Here is a 20388-nt window from a genome sequence, read left to right as displayed (position 1 = left end):
GGGTGATTAACACCAGGAGTTCCTCTTTGTGATTTTTCTGTGCATAGCAGATGTGTCCATTTCTGTATTCTTGCTGCTGTGTCTTTGTTTGTTTACTTCTGCTACTAATTGTTGTTGCTTTGCTTTGCCAGCCCTTTACTAATGAAGCAGTGTTTCTCCCTTTCCTGTCTCTTCCAGGACTGTCATGTAAATATCCACTTCTTCAAGGTAGTTTTCTCTTTGGTGTTCTCCTACACCTTTTTCTTCACACACTCCTCTTTACCAATGTTTGAAGTTTACTAAATTCAACCTCATCCTCACCATGTTTTAAGGATGCACTTGGTTTCCCCCCCTCAGTTTAAGCTTTTCTAATGGCTAAAAAAAGCAATTGAAGTATGAATCTTCCACAACTGGTCACAAAATACTCTCCTCAGATTAAAAGTTTACATGCAAAAAGAGGGTCATCAACCCTCAGCAGATGCAATGTGCTTTTCCTCTTGAAGGAGTCAGTTAAATGAATGCCACCTGCTCATGGAAAATGGTGCATCTTTAATTTGAAAACCACTCATGGAACTTTAAATGACTTCCATGGATCAAATGATGCTCATGTTCACTGTATATTGAAACAGATAAACCTACATGATACAGCATGCATGGTTTATGATATAATACACTAGATATATTGCCATGTGCTAGTTGGAGTATATTATATCATAACAAATATTACCTACATGCACAGCTGCTCTGGTAGCTGAAATACCAATTTTCACCTCTTTACTTCCCATTTTACTTCTTTCACTGATCACCACATCACTGAATTACTGCCATAAAAGGTACACTGTCAGCACTGAGAACATATGTGTGTGGACTTTTTTTTATCTGCATGTCTCTCCAACCAATTATCTTGCTTTATTAAAGCAAAGGTTACTGACAGAAATCACATTTGCAGTTGGTTTTAAATTTCATTGTGATTTAATTGCAATGAAATTTAATTGCACTTACAATTTGAAGCTGTAAACTGTCTGAAGACTCTCTCTGAGGTTGCTGAAGCCACTGTCATCTTGAAATGGGATTTTTACTAATTAAGTTGACCTATAGCAGTTTGTGTTATAGCTCAATGCTTAAAATACTTAATTTCTAATACTTGATACTTATGTTACATTACTGATGCATGATTTTACCAAATATTTTGATAGTGAACTAGAAAATAAGACTGCTTGTCATGACCAAATTTTTCCTAATGCAGCAATCTTTAGTCATGCAATCAGTCGCTTATTTTTGTCTTAACCTTGAGTCTTTATCTGGTATCAAGCTCAGAAAAGCTTGTACAGAAGCTTGTACCCTTCCTCAATTCTTTGCATCTCTCCTTAACTGAAATCAAAGACACATAATGGTTTCATTGGTGAACCTTGTTTAATGCAGTTCCTCTGCCTAACCGATTTTAAACCAGAGCTAAAACTACCCTGAAAAAAAATGCAGCTGGGATAAATATGAAGTTGCATCTAACATTGTGTTGTCACCTCACTGTAAAATCCAGCCCTTGAAATGCAGTGATACAAGCTGACAGGAGTCCTTGGTCAATTCGTGTTTTCATCATAGGAGAGCACCTTAAAAAAGAGCCGAATGGTTTCCTACAGCTCCTGCTTCATAGGCAAAATTTATGCTTGGTCCCTGTTAAATATAAACATGAAATCCAGCAAAGAGAGTTGGTCCTCTGTTCTGATGTGAAGAGGAGACTCAAGAATTCCATTTTTTTCATGGGGAAAAAAATGCTTCCTTCTTTATTGTCTGCCTTTTCTCTCAACACTATTACAAATCCCCACTCTGCTTGCTGCTGACAGTGACTTAGCATCACTAACCTGAGCTCAGAAGCATCCCTGCATGCTGCATTCTGCAAACTAATCACCCCTGACATTAGCATGTCTTTGGAAATAATTCTGTAAGTAATCAGTTTATGTGGGACTGCTGGGGAGGTTGTGTTCCCAAGTTTACAAGATTGGAACTGAAAGGAAACAGCAGGAGCAGATGAAGAAGGAAGGCTGTGTTCCTGAGGATAATGTAACACTTGTGAGCTAGAAACCAGTCAAATGATTTTTTGAATACCATAGCAAATTTGAGGATGCTGTGAGCAAGGCCAAACAGCAAAAATACTCATTTATGAAATTAGCAGGCACTGGGGGGGAATCACACATTTATGCTGCTTGTGTTCCACCAGCAAAGTTCATATTTGAATAGATTATTTTCACAACATCATGTAGAAAACACCTCCATCTGTCTGTGTGTGTGTGCTTGTGTGTGTTAAATAATTTCAAAGCATGTTAAGCCTTGGAGACAGAATCCCAGGGCTTTAAATCACTCCTAGTCTGCAGCTTTTCATGGCTGTGGTGTTTGATTGCAGGGATTTGCACTGAAATCCAGGTAGAGCTGAAGTCCTTACAGATTCTTTTAGAGCAGAATTTTAATTTAATTTTATTTTTCCCCATATTGAGATGAGCTTTATGCTTAAAAGCAAATCCTACACTCTAGGTTTTGGGTTGTTTTATTGTTTTTTTTTGTTGTTGGTTGTTTCTTATTGTTGCAAATCAGCAGCAGTTTGCATAATTAAAAAAGCAAGGAGCATATATAAACTACTCCTTTTTTCCTGACACTTGGGGATTTGCTGTTCTAGCATCATATTTGTCGTTTATGGAGGGGTTTATTACCACTACCACAGAATATTTCTGCAAAAATTCTTGAATAGTATTCCTGGGCAGCCTCTTTATTTACATTTCATCTAGTTAGGCACTGCTCTGCTGCAGGGGATAGCATGTTTGGCAATCAATGCAGAAAGCAAAGTAGACTCAGGTGGCCACAGGATTATTAAAGAGATTAAACATGTTGACAGTGCCAAATGGGTAACTGGAAACTCTTCCCTCTCTGGATTTCACTGCTCACAGCCAGATATCTGCTGTCCAGGGCAATATTCCCTGAAAATGCCTTTTCAAACAATTATCTTTTATAGTCACTTGACTTAATTGTCTGCATTTTCTAGGAATATGGAGTTGTAGATACTTTAGACATCATGTATTTCAAGTACTTCATCCAGTTTTAACTTTTATACAGCAGCACAAAAAGTAGTAGAATATAAAATGAAATACATTGACTAGTGAAGGTGGTTTTAAACCTCCCCAAATCAGCAGCCCTGTTGAGATGCTGTGTGGTACACTGAGCTGTTGTGTTGTCCTTTGGGATTCTCTTATTGCCTTTATGCTTAGCAAACATCCCTTGAATGTGATGCTGAGCTTGAGGAAAGAATTTCTCCTCGGAGTGAGAAACCACAAGAGGTCAGTACAGAACATGAAATAGCTCCCAAAGCAAGAGGCTGTCTCTAGCAGAAGTCCTGAAAGGAAAGAAATCAAGCGAATTGTTTGCATGTATGTAGCAAGTTAAGTTAAAATTAAATTCAATTCTCCTTTTGCTAAAATTCAGCATAACATTTTTCATGCACTCCTTTAATCAAGATACTTATTTTTCTGGCACTGATTGTAATTTTTTCTTTAAACAAACTTTTTAATAATTTGCAGCCATACAAGCAAGTACTGCCTCTGCTCACCTTTATTTCACTCAATTCATCTTGACTTTCACAAACTCTTTAATTAGCTGCTTTTCTGCCTTTGTTGTGCTTGACTTTATGTGCTGGGTGAGAGGAATGGACCTCCATGGAAATCTCTGAGTCACCAAATAGAATGATCTCATGAATTGCCTTCCAGTGCTTGAAGGATGCTACAGGAAGACTGGAGAGGGACTTTTCATAAGGGTGTCTAGCAATAGCACAAGGGGAAATGGTTTGAAGCTGAGGGAGAGTACATTTAGACTTAATCTTAGGAATGAGATTACCATTATGAAAATAAATGAGTGCAGATGAACAGCTTTCTGATTATTTGCACTTTTTCAGTGTTCATAGAAGCATAGAATTGGTTGGAAAAGATCTCTAAGATCAAGCCCAACCATTGACCTAACACCATCCTGGCCATTAAACTATGTCCTGAGGTGCCATGTCCACATGATTCTGGAACACCTCCACAGACTGAGACTCTACCAGCTCTCTGAGCAGCCTGTCCCTATTCTCTTTGCTGCAGAGGTATTTTACTCTGATGCAATTCCAGCAGGGAATCCCTGGCTGCAAAACAACCTGTATAACCTCATGAATCCACAACCATGGTCATGGGACAGCCAATCTCCCTGGTGCAGGTGTCTCTTGCTATATTGCAGTGTCTTATGTAGGCATCTTCCATCTGCTGTAGTCTAATCCTAGCTTGCTCCTTTCCATATGGATAAATACGTACAGATACATTCGTTAGTGCAAGAAAGTTCTGGAATTTAGTTGATTAGGTATTTCTTCTTGAAAGGAGCAAGAATCAGTTAGAGGGCACAGATTTAAGCCAAGGAAAGAAGCACAGGAGCCAGGGTTTGGCTTTTGTTGTGTTTCACAGGAATTTTCATGCCAAAGCATCTCCCCAGATTGCTCAGCAAGTGTTTTGTGGGGAACAGGTCAAATGGCCAAGAAAGTTCCTTCCCCCTCTTGACTTGCACCATCAAGGACACAAGCTTAGGCTGGACCAAGATGTCACCTTGTCCTGTCCCCTCTCTGGTTAGAACTGCTGGGCTGCTAAATCATCCAGAGCTTAGGCTCCAACTTCCTCTTCTCTGTGTGGTTTCCATGACTACAAAACTCTCTACTAATGAATTCTAAGCCTGCATTAGGTTATGGTATTAAGCTTAAAACTCAGTCTGATGAAGGATTAGGTCTTGCTGGGGCTTAGAAATGGACTCTTCTCATTTCAAAATCTCAGCATCCTGATAATTAAGTTGTATAAACTAGGAAATTGATAGTCCTTCATGGCATCTATAATTACATGGAGCTGGAAATGCAATAATGTAAGAAACAAGCTGTCACAATGATGGAGAACATGCCACTGAATGGGTGATTTCTATTTTTTTTTCCTTCAGATTTTGACCTGAGATTTATTGGATTTATTTACTTTATTAAACACTTGCTAATGGCTCAGCCTGTTGATCAAAGTGCCTGGTGAGCTTCGTGACTGGAAACTTCAACAGGCCTTCTTGTCCTTCTTCAAGACTTGTATAAATGATTTCAGTTTCTCCTTTTCGCATTCTTAGTGTGAGCTTTGCCAGCTCTGTCACTGACATCTTCTAGGGTTTGTCTGAGATTTGAGTTGCTCTGATGCTTCTTGTGTAGAGTCCAGGTAGTGACAGATGTAACTGAGCATTAATTTCACACTTGCAGGCAAAGCCTCCTGGGCTGCAACAGTGAAACTGGCACATTACTATTCAGACTTTTCCTTCCCTTGCTTCTCACCACCCGTTTTGCCAGGTCTCTCCATGCTATGCAGTGTGTGACCTGCAGCCCTGCTGTGGCTTTGGTTAATCTAAGAACTGGGAACAGAATCATTGGGAACAAGTGGGCCAGAGTGAGATGGCTTCATTCCATCACCTGGTGACGTTTGGAGAGCCTGTTGGGGTCTCACAAAGAACTGGTGAGAACTTGTTGCAGAGATTTTGATTGAATTGTGGCTAGAGGACGTTTCTGCTCAACAGATCTCAAGGCAGTCTGGGGACACAAGATAAAGCCTGCTCAGTCACTCCATGGGCTGATGACCCTCCTCTATCACAATCTTTTGCAGCACAGACTGAAGCCAGGGCTGCTCTCTGTCGGTGCTTTGTTTGTTTGCTGTTTATGGCTGAACGAGGCTGCGTGGGCAAAGCAGTGGGTGCCAGGTGGAATCTGCTGTAGAGGAGGGGAGAGGCTGCTGGCGTGCAGTGGGAGCAGAGCTGTGGATCTCCAGGAGGCTGGGCTGCAGGAAGGAGCTCTCCATGGCTTTTCCCAGCAGGTGTCAGTGGAGCTCAGGAGTGAGGGACACGATGGGGCGCTGAGCGTGCAGTACCCAAAGAGCAGCTGCGTGTGCCGTGTGTGTACACACCTCCCTTCCACGTGTGGTGGGAATTCAGCACTGTTGTTAAATATTTTTTCATTTATCACTTTTGCCTGTCGAAAATTTGTTATCAATAGATCTCCCTGCTGGGCATCTGTGAGCTTGCTCAGAGCGAGTTGCCTTGACAACCGTGAAATGCATCCTCCAGAGAGCAGCAGTCGCAAGGTTCTTTTGTTAGCTTGAATGTTTTGTCGTGGGAAATGATGTGGATTTCTCCCTGCTGAAGCTGAGCTGGAGGGTGGTGTTGTATGGCAGCAGGTTTGGAACCCAGTATTAGCTTTGCCTATGGGAACAAAGCCAGCCTGGCTGAGTGCTGCAAGCAGCAGCAGGAGAAATACCAAAGGTGGGAGATGCAAGGTGTTAAAGCACTAACATCATGATGTGTAGCTCATTGCTCTAAAAACACTGCGGGGAGGAATGTGAATGGTGTCATTTATTTATTTTTGATTCTTCACAAATTTTCTTTATTTATTGGCTAATGGGGAAAATGCCCATTTCACTCTCTGCTCTGTAATACTTCATTTCTGAACTCTAGGTAATAACTGGAAGGCAGAAGAGCCAATGCTTAGGTGCTTTGGGTTTTTTTAATCCCATTAGATCATCTTCACATGAAGAAATCACAAGAGTTTTGAAAAGACTCAATAAGAACATTCCCTGCAATGGAAAATTGAGTGCAAAAATGGCTTATTATTCCTTAAATCACTTCTTTTTCTTCCTTTCATCACACCTCTCATTATGTTTTTGAGAAGAATCATAGAATAGAATCATAGAATGGTCTGGGTTGGAAGGGACCCCCAAAGGTCATCCAGTCCAACCCCCTCTGCAGTCAGCAGGGGCATCCTCCACTAGATCAGGTTGCCCATAGCCCTGTGGAGCCTCACCTTGAATATCTCCAGGGATGGGGCCCCAACCACCTTCCTGGGCAACCTGTTCCAGTGTTCCACCACCCTCATGGTAAAGAACTTGTTTCTAACATCTAATTCTAACTTTTGTTACACTCATTGTAGAAGGGTGTTTGGGCTGAATGTACAAAATATGTCTCACCTGTGGTTTCAGGGTAAAAGAAGTGGCCAAGATAAGGTGCGTCCAAACCAGAGGAAGTAAGATGATGTGCATGCCTTGTTTTCTCTTAAGATTAACTCTCCTGCTAGTAGTGCAGACTAATCTATCTTTAACATGGAGTTTTCCTGGTTGGTTTGCTGCAAGCTGGCTCTCTTGTAACAATATTGTGCTTCTCTATTAAGCTGAGCAGCCTGAATGGAAATTGAAAGTTCATCCAGGGCCTGGACTGCCATCTTCAGCTTTAGTAGGTTTTAATATCCAACCCCACCCCACCCCCAAAAAATAAAATAGATGGATTCCAGCAGGATTCTGCTCTTTTCAAGTTCATGCTAAGAAAAGGCAAAATGTTACTGCTCTTTTCTAATAATTTTTTAGTAATCATTTGAATTTTTGGCCTGCTGTTCTTGCAAAACTGTTTTTCATACAATCATTAAGGTTGGAAAAGACCTCTGAGGTCAAGCCCAGCCACTGACACTGCCAAGTCCACCACTAAACCATGGCCCTCAGTACCACATCTGCATATTTTTTGAACACTTCCAGGGACAGTAGCTCCACCATTGCCTTGGGCAATTTTTGCTCTGGAACAGAATGTTGGTTGCATGGCATTTTTCCTCCATGATATTCAAGGTGTCTCAGATAGAAAACTCACAGTAAAGCTTGGACAGCACTTGAATACATTTCCTGTTCTTGCCCTTAGGAGAACATACATAGGCTGTAGCTGGCCTGCTGAGTGTAGGACATCCATGAAGCTTGTAAGAGATGTTTTGGTTTAAGTTTGTACTTCAGGATGAATATAGAGTCTAATTCTTGAAGACAAGTACTAAGTACTAGATTTTTCAGGGTTTATTTCATAAAGATGTCTTAATGTCCCATCAAAAACTTGGTGACACAAGCAGAACTTGTCATGGCTTGACCATCTTTATCTAATTTTAATTGCCACACCCACAACCTAATTTTCCTCCATTAGCTCTGGAAATGTTTTGTAAATAGTACTAAGAAGGCAGCAAAATGCTGTGCCTGAGGCTCAGTCATAACTGAGCCATGTTGCAGTAGCTCTTAATGGATCATCTGTGAAATGTTTTGGTTTGGACTATTATTGTTTCCTTTTCTTTTTTTCCTCCCAGTGCACATTTGCCAGCTTTGAAATTCCCACTCTATTTTCACAAGGACCTTAAGCCAAAAAGCAGCAAAAGGAATTCACATGCTAAATGTGAGAAACTTTGTTTAGCATGCTCAGGAGCAGATGGTTGGTGGCCAGACCTTTGATAAAGTGATGATATTTGATAAGGTCCATAGCCCATTCCACTTGGGTCCATGTGCTTTCATTGAGCCAGCCTGGTTGTCCTGCAGTGTTTCATGGATGCATTTTCCTATCTTTTCTTGCATACAGCTTGCAGCAGGGTCCTCTGTTTACATGTGGCAGTGCCTGGGTGGATGCACTGAGGTGGCTCAGCACTGGTGACGGGATAATCAGGACTGTCAGTTTCCCATGGTTGTGGATCACTCAAAACCAAGTACATTCTGATGAGCTCCTGCCTGCTTTGGCCATCTACCTGGAGCAGGTGGCACAGAAGCCCACCAAAACGGCACCTGATCATAGAATCACAGAATCATTTTGCTTGGAAGAGACCTTTAAGATCATTGAGTCCGACCAATGACCCAGCACTGCCAGGTCACCAGTAAACCATGTCCCTGAGCACCACACCTACACAGCTTTTAAACCCCTCCAGAGAGGGAGGCTCCACCTCTTCCCTGGGCAGCCTGTTCTAGGGCCTGACAAACCTTTCATGGGAGAATGATGTTCTCCTTAAAAACTTAGCATATGAATAAAGAAACTAGCAAATTGAGAGTGACAGCTAATAAAAATATATTTTTTTATATATATATAAAATTGGAAGCAGAGGATCATGTCTGGAGCTCATTGAACATAAGTGTTTGCTTGTGAGGGTGCGGAGAGGCCTTGGCTGGGTTCTGTAACAGTATTTTAAGATGCCACCTTCAGCTTCTGACAGTTCCATCTTGCATGTGTTGGATGGAGCCTGCTGCTTCCAACCCTGGGAGCCAGCAGAGGGCACAGGAGACTACGCTGAATCTGCAGCTCTGCTCTTGAGCTGCTCAGCTCAAGCTCGCTGCAGAAATACTCCTGCCCAAGCAACACATTTATGCCCAAACCAGAAAACTGCCTTAGAAGAAAATTTTGTTTGTTGTTTTTGTTTGTTTTCAAACAGGCTGCCCACAACGTTCCCAGTGGGTTTAAAATGTAAAAAATAAAACAAGTGTTCTCCTTTCAGTGCCTGATTTGGATCTCCCTGCCATGGTGCAAAGGCAGATATTGAAATTGCTTCTGGGATCAGCAGAGCAGGGTCTTTTATCTGAGATCCCTTCTGTGAGAGCATCACAAAGACAAGGCCAGCAAAGCTGCTCCCTTAAACCATGTCTTCTTCTTGTAAAACTCAAGGAGATTTACTGAGATTTTTCTTTTTTTTTTTTCCCCTCCTACTTGCTTCGTTTATAGCCCAGACTTTTATGGTGGCCTTGAAAGGAGCTTTGTGCCAACAGCAAGCTCCATTGAAGACCCTGGATTTGTCCCAGCAGCTGTATCTGCTGAGGAGCCATCCCTTGCAGAATCCAGGGTTTAGGCTGATGCCCAGGACTGGCTTTTCCTAAACATTTACACAGCCTGTCATCCCGACTAGCATCTCCAAGAGCTGCTTTGTGCATGAAAGTTATAACAGTAGTGGAAGCAGCTCCTCATTTTGAACTGTTTTATAATACATACATTTAAAAAAGAGATCAGAACTGCCCAAATTCATATCATAAAATCATAGAATGGTAGAGGTTGGAAGGGACCTCTGGAGATTATTGGATGCTAACACAGGGTTGCCTAGAGCAGGTTGCCCAGGATCACAATGTCTAGGTGGGTCCAGAAGGAGACTCCACATCCTCTCCTGTGGTCTGCTGGACAGCCTGCTCCGGGGCTCTGTCACCCTCAAAGTAAAGAATTTTCTCCTTAAGTTCAAGTGAAACCTTCTGTGTTCTGATTTGTGCCCGTTGCCCCTTATCCTCTCACTGGCCACACTGAGAAGAGTCCAGCACCTCCATCATTTAGCTCTTGCTGACATTGAGAAGATTCCCCTCTCAGGCTGCTCTTCTCCTGGGTAAAACAAACTCTCTTCATAAGAGACACATTCCAGTCCCTTCAGCATCTTTGTGGCACTCCATTGGACTCTTTCAGGTAGCTCCCTGTCTCTCTTGAACTGGGGTGCCCAGAACTGGACCCAGTACCACTGATGTGGACTCCCTAGGGCAAAGCAGAGGAGGAGAACCTCCCTCAGCCTGCTGGCCACACTCTCCTTTGTGCATGCCAGAATCCCTATGGCAGGAAACAAGACCTGTTGCAGGAAGAGTCGTCCAATCTGAACATGCTTTCCAAGTGACGTGATTATTTCAACACAGGACTGCTTCACATTGCTGCCTGCAGAAGCAGAGCGCTGGAGTCTCTGAATCAAATCATCCCTTTCAGTCTTACGTTTTTAGACTTGCCTGGGAGGGTTAAGATTGTATCTTCAGTTACCAGTGAGGCTTTTAAGGTGATTTATTGTGACACTGTGAATAAACTTTGATTTCTGTAATTTTCTTTATCTGTAAACCAGTGCTGACATGCAAATGCTGTCCTCTTGTGGTGCAGTGAGCAAAGCAGTGATCCATAAATGCCAAGCGTGTGTCAGTGGCACAAAGTAAATGAACCATTTTGGGAGGGTATTTACCAGAGCCACTCACGAGATAGATGGGGAGAAAGCACTTAAATCCCCAAGTACTACTAAACCTTCTTGGCTTTGCTTCTGCTGGTGCATGGGATTATTTTGAGGCAAAGAGGGATATTATGTTGTAGCCTGCACTATCTTTTTGGTGAGTCTTACTTTTTTTTTCTCTTCTGTTAACTTTGAGATTTGAAATGCAGCTTCCTTGAGCAATTACCTGATGTCTCATGAGATACTGAGACTGTTGCACCCTACTGCAAACCAAACTGCCTTGCCAAGGCAGAGCCTTTGTATGTAACCTTTCCTTTCCTCCCCTTTCTGGATCAACACTGCATTGAAAAAAATCAGAGTTGATTGTGTTGCTGGTTTGAAAGTGGCCATGTTCATCTGCATTAATTCTCATGGGTTGTTGGTTTGGGTTTTTAATGGAGGTTATTTTTCTTAATGCATGTCAAAGCTTTCCGAATTCTTGCTGCGCAGTGACTTTAAGAAGTTACATTTTAGAGGAGAATGTTTTGAAGAGACTCTTTATGTCCTAAAATACCCTCTGTGGATTACAGCATGACATTTTTGAAAGCTTTTTGTGTGTGTGTGTGTTTTAGAAGAAAGCCATCAGATATGCCTGCTTTGGGCATGAAAATAAATTATTTGGTGGTTTTTTTTCCCTTTGGCTTTTATTTTGGATTTGGTTTTGCTCTTCTAACCAGATAAGTATATCTGCATTTATCTGGTTATACATGAACACAGATTTCCACTTTAAGCCACTCAATAATGTCAAAAATACTGTTGGAATGAGTCTTCAAAGTTGTGTCTGTGCAGGTTTTGTTATGCAGCCATTCTCCTGGGAATGCCACCTCAGATATGGTCATCTCCAATCCCAACATCACCCAGTGACCCACCCTGCCAAGGAAACAAGCTGCTCTTCTTACTTTCCTGTTTTTCTGTGTGTATGTGTGTGTGTTCTTCAGAAAGCCAAACTTGGGCCAGCTGGTAACAAAGTCATTACTCCAGCAGAAGACAAGAACTCAAGTGTGCCATCCAACAATCTGGACAGGGTGAAGCTGACAGACTTCAACTTTCTCATGGTTCTTGGAAAGGGGAGCTTTGGGAAGGTAGGAATTTTTGATGCCTGTTCCACTTGCATTCTTTCTCCTTTGTTTTTTCCCATGGAAGAATGAACAAATAATTTTCTAAGGAGCAAAATAGAGTCAAAAGGATGTGCATTTGGGGGTGTGTGGTGTGTCTTAACTTGGAGTGGGGGATTCCCCAAGACTAGGAGATTTCAGCCATTATTTTATTGAAAATAAAAATAAACCCCCCCTCAGAGTGCTGGGCAGGGTATAACAAACAGTTGCTGACTTTTAGATACTTATTTCTTGGCAGTTCTAAGGAAATTAAGTCTACTACCTAGGCTTTACTACCCAGGTCACTCTGCCACTTCTGGAAGTCACCAACATTGGTAAGGCTGAATATTGAGGTGGGAGGAAAAAAGGCCTAGTGTATATAAATTTGAGATCTGTGAGTTTAAAGAAAGCACTGCTGTGTTTCTGTCTGTTTGAACAACCACTTGTGTGATAAAATGCCCTTTACTGAGGAAGTCTTCTGGGACTTAACATTTTATCAGTCCTTTGGCAACATGCCTGTGATTAACCAGAGGGCTCTGGCTCAGGTTTTGTCTGAAATGGCCGGTGCAGCTCATTGCAGTGGGTGAGTAATGGGGATATTTTGGGTGTTTTGATCAATTTAGTCTATGCCAATAAAAGGAGAAGCTGGATTGCCATCTATACAAATCTTTGGGTGCATGAGTCACCTCCCCTCCTTGGCAGGAGGAGCATATTCACCCTGTTCTTTCTCTCTGTGCAGGTGATGCTGGCAGACAGGAAGGGGACAGAGGAGCTCTATGCAATCAAAATCCTGAAAAAAGATGTGGTGATTCAGGATGATGATGTCGAGTGTACAATGGTTGAAAAACGAGTCCTGGCCCTGCAAGATAAACCACCCTTCCTGACACAGCTTCACTCTTGTTTCCAAACAGTTGTACGTGAGCTCAGGCTTTCTTGCCACCCTGGTGTTTTCCATTCTATATGATCAGGGAGGTTGTGGATGCCTCCTCCCTCATGGCCAGGCTGGATGAGGCCTTGATCAGTGGAGTCTAGTTGAGAGGTATCCCTGCTCACAGCGGGGCGTTTGGAGTAGATGATCTCCAGGGTCCCTTCCAACTTAAGCCGTTCTATGATTCTCTGATCCAACCTATATATTACAGCTTCTGCACACAGAAAATGCTGAAGAGGGGATACCAAATGGAATTATCTCTTGTATAAACCTGATGTTTAAAGATTCTTCTTCATAGGGTAATTCAAGCAGACCACTGTGACAATTCATAAATTCAATAATGTGTGCTTTGCCAAGTCAGAGCTTTAAGCCCTGATTCCCAAAGGTTCCTAAATACTTCTTAAAGATCTGAGGATGGTACTTGAAAAGTCTTAATGGCTGTTGTCGTGTTGTGAAGTGATTAGTCATGAATCGATGTTGATGGATTTAATTTAGTTTTTCTGGCAGCCCTGACACAGAGTTTTTCACTTCCTTCCCTATAAATGTGTGGAGAGGATATTTCCCCATCATATTGTTCTAATCCTCTGAAAACCAGGGAACAGACAGGTTTAAGTCTTACTGTTTGAAGGTCACTGGCTGGGAAAATACTGCTTAAGTGTACCAGACATGTTATGGTCATGTTTGATTTGAGATAGCTGGATATGACCTTTAAAAGTCCTCCCTGTGCAAGAAAAATATCCCTCCAAAGTACCTTGTTGCCATCTTCCTCTGGCTGAAATATATGCCTACAAGAAATTAATTTCATGTAAAGGTTCCAGATACTTTTGTGAACCTTAGAATTACTTTTCTTCTTACCTTTCCTTTTAATAAAAAAAATATATATATATATATATATATATATTTAATGACTTCTATCTTCCAAAGGAAAACTTCTTAGGAAGGATTAGAAATGGCCTCGAAGCAAGGATTTCCCACCATCTTTAATTTCTTTTGGTTTACATTGATTTTTAGAGAGACAGATTGCTCAGGCAGGACTGTGTGTAATTCTGGGACCCATTGTAGCCAAATAATACATGAAAGTGCATCACTAAAACTGGCAAATCTGGGCAGAGCTCATCACTATCACAGGTTTTACAGAGCATTCCACTTCCATTTCCTGCTCTGTCCATTTTGTCAGGATGTGCAACCAGTCCTAATAATCTTAAAAGCTTTATAATACCTTATTAGTAACTAATTTTTACTGATCAATGCATAGCTAACATTTTCCCTCTAATGTCTTTCTCTGCCTCTCTTCCTACTTTCTCCTAGGACCGCCTGTATTTTGTGATGGAGTACGTGAATGGTGGGGACCTCATGTATCACATTCAGCAAGTAGGAAAATTTAAGGAGCCACAAGCAGTGTGAGTCTTCCTGTTTATATATTTAAATCATGTCATCATCTTGATTTTATATTAAGTTTCTTCTTGCCAGGCTCAGTATGAAATCTTCGGGCTGGCCTTTTTTTATCGTGTTTTTAAAAGCTCAAAAGCTGAAATTTATGTTAAAAGTATTCTTTCTACACAGACCAAAGGTAGCTGTGCCTTTTTCTTCCAAACTACAGCACAAACAAAGGCCATGGAATGGCTGCTTTAAAAGTGACAAGAATTTAAACAAGGCAACAGGAAATTAAAGATGTTACTTAGTATTCTGGGGCTGTTTGTAAAAGCGAATATAAAAACCAAGTGAGTAGAACATTTCAGCCTGAATTAATGTTACAGGGAAAGGCAATGCAAACAGAGTCAGCATTGCAATGTAAATTACAGTTTACACAAGATAAATTCAAAGTCTAGCTTAGAAGAATTCTGTCATCCTGCTTTTTTTTTGGTATAGACCTTTTTCTTTATGAGGAGATAATAAATGATTTGACTCGATGATGTGAAAGGTCTTTTCCAGCCAAAATGATTCCGTGAGTCTATGATGCTATGATTAGAAGTTGTTTATCTACATGATCCCTTTTAGGTAATTGTACATCTGGTGTTATCAGTGAGCAACTGATAATGACCTGTAGCATGTTCAAATGTGAAGAGCTCCATCAGTACCATTTTAGTCATGCCTATAACATCTCGTCATCATTTATTAGTGTTTCATAAATCACTTCCCAGTGGAACTTTTGAAAATCAAGTGTGACCAACTGTTTTAGGAATTCAGCTAAAAGAATTTCTCATTTCACTCTAATTAACCAGGGCTTGTTTCAGTGAGAGCCTTCTAAATATAAGTATTGGAGATGCAGAATGAAATTTCAGCAACTCCATGAATTAAAACCTAGATGGTGTCAGAGCAGCCTTGACTCCCAGCTGATGTAACTTGCCAACACCCCTTGCAAACTGCTGCTTTCTGACAGCTCATGCCTGTGGAGCATCTCCCAGCACACCCATTCCCAAACACCTCTGATCAAATGTTTCAGAGATGAGCTTTCCTTTCCCTTATGCCAACCTAAAAATTAATCTCATCTTTAAAAAATCCTCTTGCATAGAATTTGCACAGTTCCACAGCGACTGCCTTCAAACAGCCCTCAATATTATGGTATTTTTAACTGCATTGTGCAATTATATTTTATATGGTAATCATTTTAATTAGCTATATGTAATTAATCCATTAGCAGCCTCTCTAAAGGGATACTATTTCTGCAAATTATTTTATGCTGTATGAAGTGCAATGTAAATGGAGCTGCATCATGAATCCAGCATTGATATGTGATTAGAGATAATGACCTTTGCAGGCAGAGTTAGATCAGTGCAGGAGAATGCTGTGCTCCAGCTGCACCGACTTTTGGTGGTCTAGAGAGACATTTTCATTCCTTTTCTTAAGTCCTGAATTATTTTGTCATCATCAAGTGCTCAAAATGTATCAGTTAAAGTCAGATTGAAGTAAGATGCCTTCTATGTCATCTGGCTGTAAGACTTTTTATGCTTTAATATATTTTTATACTTTAATATCTGTACACTGTATGTGATACATGGTATTATACTGTCATTCCTTACCAGAATATTTTATGATTTCCAAACCATTTTGTCAGAGGGAAATGATGAGGCAATAAGAAATTTGTTCCTTTTTTATTTTTCAGGTTCTATGCAGCTGAGATCTCAATTGGGTTATTCTTTCTCCATAACAGAGGGATCGTTTATAGGTGAGTATGATGTGACATGAGTGATGCTTGAACTATTTTTAGAACCTCCCCCAAATGCTCCATTTCTTTAATGATTAAGTGCATCTTTAATTTAAAAAAAGCAATCACTGTAGTCTTCTTTTGGTTATGTTAGTGCTCCAGTGCTGGAAACCAAAGCCAGAGCTTTGCCTGGGCTTTCCTGATGTCTGCTCTGCCCAACTCAACTGGAGTCTCTTTAGAATGTAAAACGGTTTTGTGTGCATTCCGGTCTGAGGTTTCATAGGGGCTTTAGAGATCATCTACTCCAACCTCCCCACCATGGGCAGGGACACCTCTCTGATCAGCCAACCCAGCCTTGAACACCCCCAGCGAAGCGGCAGCCACAACCTCCCCGGGCAGCCTATCCCAGGGTCTCACCACCCTCATATTGAAGAACTTCTTCCTAAGATCCAGCCTAAACCTACTCTCCCTCAGCTTCAAACCATTCCCCTTTGTCCTGTATCTAGACACCCTTCTGAAAAGTCCTTCTCCAGCCTTCCTGTAGGATCCCTTCAGGTACTGGAATGCAGCTCTAAGGTCCCTCATTGTGAGTGTGCTCATGGTCTTCATTAATTGTCCAGTTTGGGGGCTTATGGTCATGCCTACACACCTACAGTGTGCTGCTGAGCTCTGTCTGGACTGTCAATTATTGTTCATATTCAGCCCTGTCCCCTCCACCCACTTCCATCCCTGTTCCTTCCCTAGACTCAGAAATAGATACATTTGCCCTGCTTGATCTTAAACTTTAACATTAAATTGCTGTGATTCTTCCTAGAGATCTAAAATTAGATAATGTGATGTTGGATTCAGAAGGCCACATTAAAATTGCTGATTTTGGAATGTGCAAAGAACATATGTTAGATGGAGTAACAACCAGGACCTTCTGTGGCACTCCAGACTACATTGCACCAGAGGTAAATATTGACCATTTCAAGAGCCTTTCAGTCTCTGAAATTGCCACTACACACATCTCACCACCAAGTTTTGCAGGCTGGATACTCCCTGGGTGGTACCATTTATCCTTCTGCAGGTCTGTTGAATAACTTCATGAATTAATACAATATTGCCAATAAAACTTGAGTATTTAAATAAGTATCTAGTTGATTGAAAACCTAACTTTGTATGAGATCAGTGCTTTAGGTTTTGGTCTTATTAGAAACTGGATCATCACTTTGTGATTTTAAACCTATAGCCTGAAAATCTTCTTACACTGAACTTTGTGACTCAATTTGTGAGATCATGGAGCTCAGGGGCATTGTTGAAGTTGTTGATGAGGTCATCAAACATTTTACTGGGGGTAAACATAGCTTCTTTAATATATATCTCCAAAAGTTCCCACAGCTGACAAAAATACATCTGATTAAAGGACCCAGGAAATCCCAAACCACTCACTCTGTTTTGGGAAGGGACTCAGGAGTTTTTGAAGGCTTTTGCTGACCTCCCTGCAAAACTACTGTAGTCTTCTCCAGACCATGTCATACAAATAGTACACAGGTATCAGCTCAGGAAAGCTCCTGTCTCTGAAACCCTGAATAAAGCCATACGAGTAGGGCTTGAATGGAGTGAACATAATAAATCCAGAGTTATCTGAGAGCTGGTGATGCCTGTGCTGTGTTCAAGGCACTGAAAAATCACATTCCAACACAAACCTAAACTGCAGTGAGTCTAGAAGGAAAATGTCTCCACAAAAATCACAGTTCTGCTTTAAAGCACTGTGATAAATGTGAGCTTAAAGCTAAGGTTTTAGCCTGGATCTGATCTGCATTTGAGTAGTTCAGGTATAAAACATTAAAAACAAGCACATGTGGGGATTTGGAAACGATTCAAACACATGAATATTAAAATCTGCTGTTTGTGCATAGTGAGCTCTCAAGAGTCTTGATTTGCTTGGCTGCAAATTCAGTACAGGAGGCTGCGTCCTGATCCAAGCTACTCAGTGTTTCACTGAGTGCTGGGCAGGAGGCAGCTCTGGCTGGAACAGTTCTGGCTGTAATTGAATGTTTGTTGGAATATGGGAGATTTATACATGGACAAGTAAATTAGTGTCTAAGGTGAATTTTGTCATCTCTCTGAAACTGGAATGAAAAATATTTTGGTGGCTTTTTTTGCAGTTGCTAATTCACGCTTTCCGGAGTGAAATATTGTGTATTGTAAAACCTTGTTTTTCTCACAGATTGCTGTTGCTTGCAGCAGGATCTCAAACCAAGCAGAGCAGTATTTTATTTTCTCCTGTCAAAACATAAAGGAAGCCAATATTGCAAATTAAAGTGTCCTTTCTGTGGCAATGCTCTTGTGCCTGTTAATACCAAAGAACATGTTGCCAGTGCCAAATTACTCAATATGGGTCAGTGCTGGAATGATTTATTTTGCTTTACTTGGAAATTTCATATAAAGAAACAAACCTTCTACCAAAGCATTTAGTAACTGGGAGGAAATTAATCTTTCCATTACCTTACAAGCAGTCTTTATTTTTTATCTTATTTTTTGGTTGGCTGCTTTTCTTTCGTTTCTTTCACTCACATTATTATGACTGACAAATTGCTAACTAGGTCTGTGGTAAACTTCAAAGTCAGACTCATGTTTTGCTTGCAGGAGTATTTCAGCATGTTTCCATGGGCTAAAATGTATAAATTTATAATAGATTATAATGAGGATGCATTTGCACGGTTCCATTCCCTGCCGGATGGCGATAAATGAGCTAAATCTAAGTAAACTGTTGAAGGTATCAAGGGTATCACAGAATCCCCAGCAAGGTGAGGCTTGGAAGAGAGACCTCTGGAGATCATCCAGTGCAACACCCCTGCTGAAGCAGCAGGGGCGCCCACAGCAGGTTGCCCAGGATCAAAAATGTCCAGGCAGGTTTGTAATCTCTCCAGAGAAGGAGACTCCACAATCTCTCTGGGCAGCCTGGGCAGTGCTTCAGCATCCTCACATCCTCATGTTCAGATGGAACCTCCTGGGTTCCAGTTTGTGTCCACTGCTCCTGTCTCTGGGTACCACTGAAAACTTCTGGCCCTGTTCTTGTGGCCCTCACCCTTTAGGTATTGAGCAGATCCCCTCTCAGGCTGCTCTTCTCTAGGCTAAACAGCCCCAGGGCTCTCAGCCTTTCCTCCTCACAGAGATGCTGCAGGTCCCTCAACATCTTTGTAGCCTCTGTTGGACTCTCTACAGTAATCCCCTGTTGCTCACTAGGGCAGAGCAGACTTCTGAGCGTGCTGCACTCCAGCATAAAGAATTCAAATCTCTTACCCTATGCAATTTGAAAAAGTGGAGAGGTTAAACAGGTAGGATCCCAGGTTTGACCACTTCTGTCAGGCAGAAAGTGGTTATCTAGCAAAGAATATTTATTGATGTGCTAAACTTAAATATTTATGGGATCAATTCATTGTATTTCCTTGACCAGTCAAGAGAGACGAAAGGAGATAGATGTCAAGTGGATTAGCAGGGAGGGGTTCTGGCAGCACTGACCCCCACCTGCAGCACCCCTGCAGCAGCCAGAGCAGTGGGCTTGAGTTCTGGTGTTGAATTCACTGGTTTGGAATTCCAGAGGAATTTAAAGCAGAAACTCTGTTGCTCTTCTCCATCTAATAGCCTCACAACCTGAAGTTCTAACCTTGCATTTGCTGGAATTATGGAAGGCTAATAGGTATTCCAGGGGTTTGAAAAGTCTGCATTTGACTGCTTCTTGTGCTCATAGTATTTATTTCCTTTAATAACCGAGTTTCAACTTTTCCAGCAGACATAAGATATGTTCACAAAAGGCTTTTTCTCTCTTGCCTCTGGGATATAATCTTTTCATCCCAACTGACTCCCAGCTGCAAGCTGCAGTGATCTAAACATTCCTACAAATTGTTAGTATTAATCTCTGTGTCCTGATCTTAACTGTGCCTTCCTTGGAGGCAAAAAAAAAATGAGAGAGAGAGAAAGAAAGGAATCAACATTTCTCTGCCAATTTGACTTGATGAGAGAAATTCCTCCTGAGCACTTCCTGAGCTCTCAAATCCACAGAACCTGAAAAGGCAAAGCTCTTACAATATGGTAACAGATTAAACAGGACATGTGCAAAAGGAAATTAAATAGACTCATTAAGGTTGGAAAAGATCTCTTAAGGTCCTCAAGTCCAACCATCCACACAACACCACTATGTTGCCTAAACCATGCCCTGAAGTGCCTTGTCTATGTGTGTTTTGAACACCTCCAGGGATGGTGATTCAACTACCACCCTGGGCAGCTTGTTCCAATGCCTGACCACCCTTTCAGGACAATTATTTAGATTAATGATGGAGAAGAAGGGGAAAGGAAGTGTCCTATCAACTTTCCACTCCTCTCTGGCTGGCTAGCCCAGAGCAGAGACTCA

General features: G+C 41.5%; 1 protein-coding gene across 3 annotated transcripts in view; it reads left to right on the top strand.

Annotated features, from left to right (window-relative positions):
* The window catches only part of PRKCA (protein kinase C alpha), a 158076-nt gene that overhangs the window by 119089 nt on the left and 18599 nt on the right, over positions 1-20388 (top strand). The window contains exons 9-14 of one of the 3 annotated variants that reach the window (XM_068151134.1): positions 7029-7052; positions 11764-11907; positions 12659-12832; positions 14156-14247; positions 15951-16013; positions 16807-16945. In XM_068151134.1, the coding sequence (XP_068007235.1) occupies positions 7029-7052; positions 11764-11907; positions 12659-12832; positions 14156-14247; positions 15951-16013; positions 16807-16945 (636 nt within the window). Of the gene's footprint in view, positions 1-177; positions 208-7028; positions 7053-11763; positions 11908-12658; positions 12833-14155; positions 14248-15950; positions 16014-16806; positions 16946-20388 lie in introns of all 3 variants that reach the window. The other 2 variants (XM_068151133.1, XM_068151135.1) reach the window with 2 other exon arrangements.

Source organism: Melanerpes formicivorus, unplaced genomic scaffold (assembly GCF_026170545.1).
Source record: "Melanerpes formicivorus ecotype bairdi unplaced genomic scaffold, bMelFor1.0.p_v2 SCAF_21, whole genome shotgun sequence".
In the NCBI taxonomy this organism is placed as follows: domain Eukaryota; kingdom Metazoa; phylum Chordata; class Aves; order Piciformes; family Picidae; genus Melanerpes; species Melanerpes formicivorus.
This window is presented reverse-complemented; position numbering and strand designations above follow the sequence as displayed.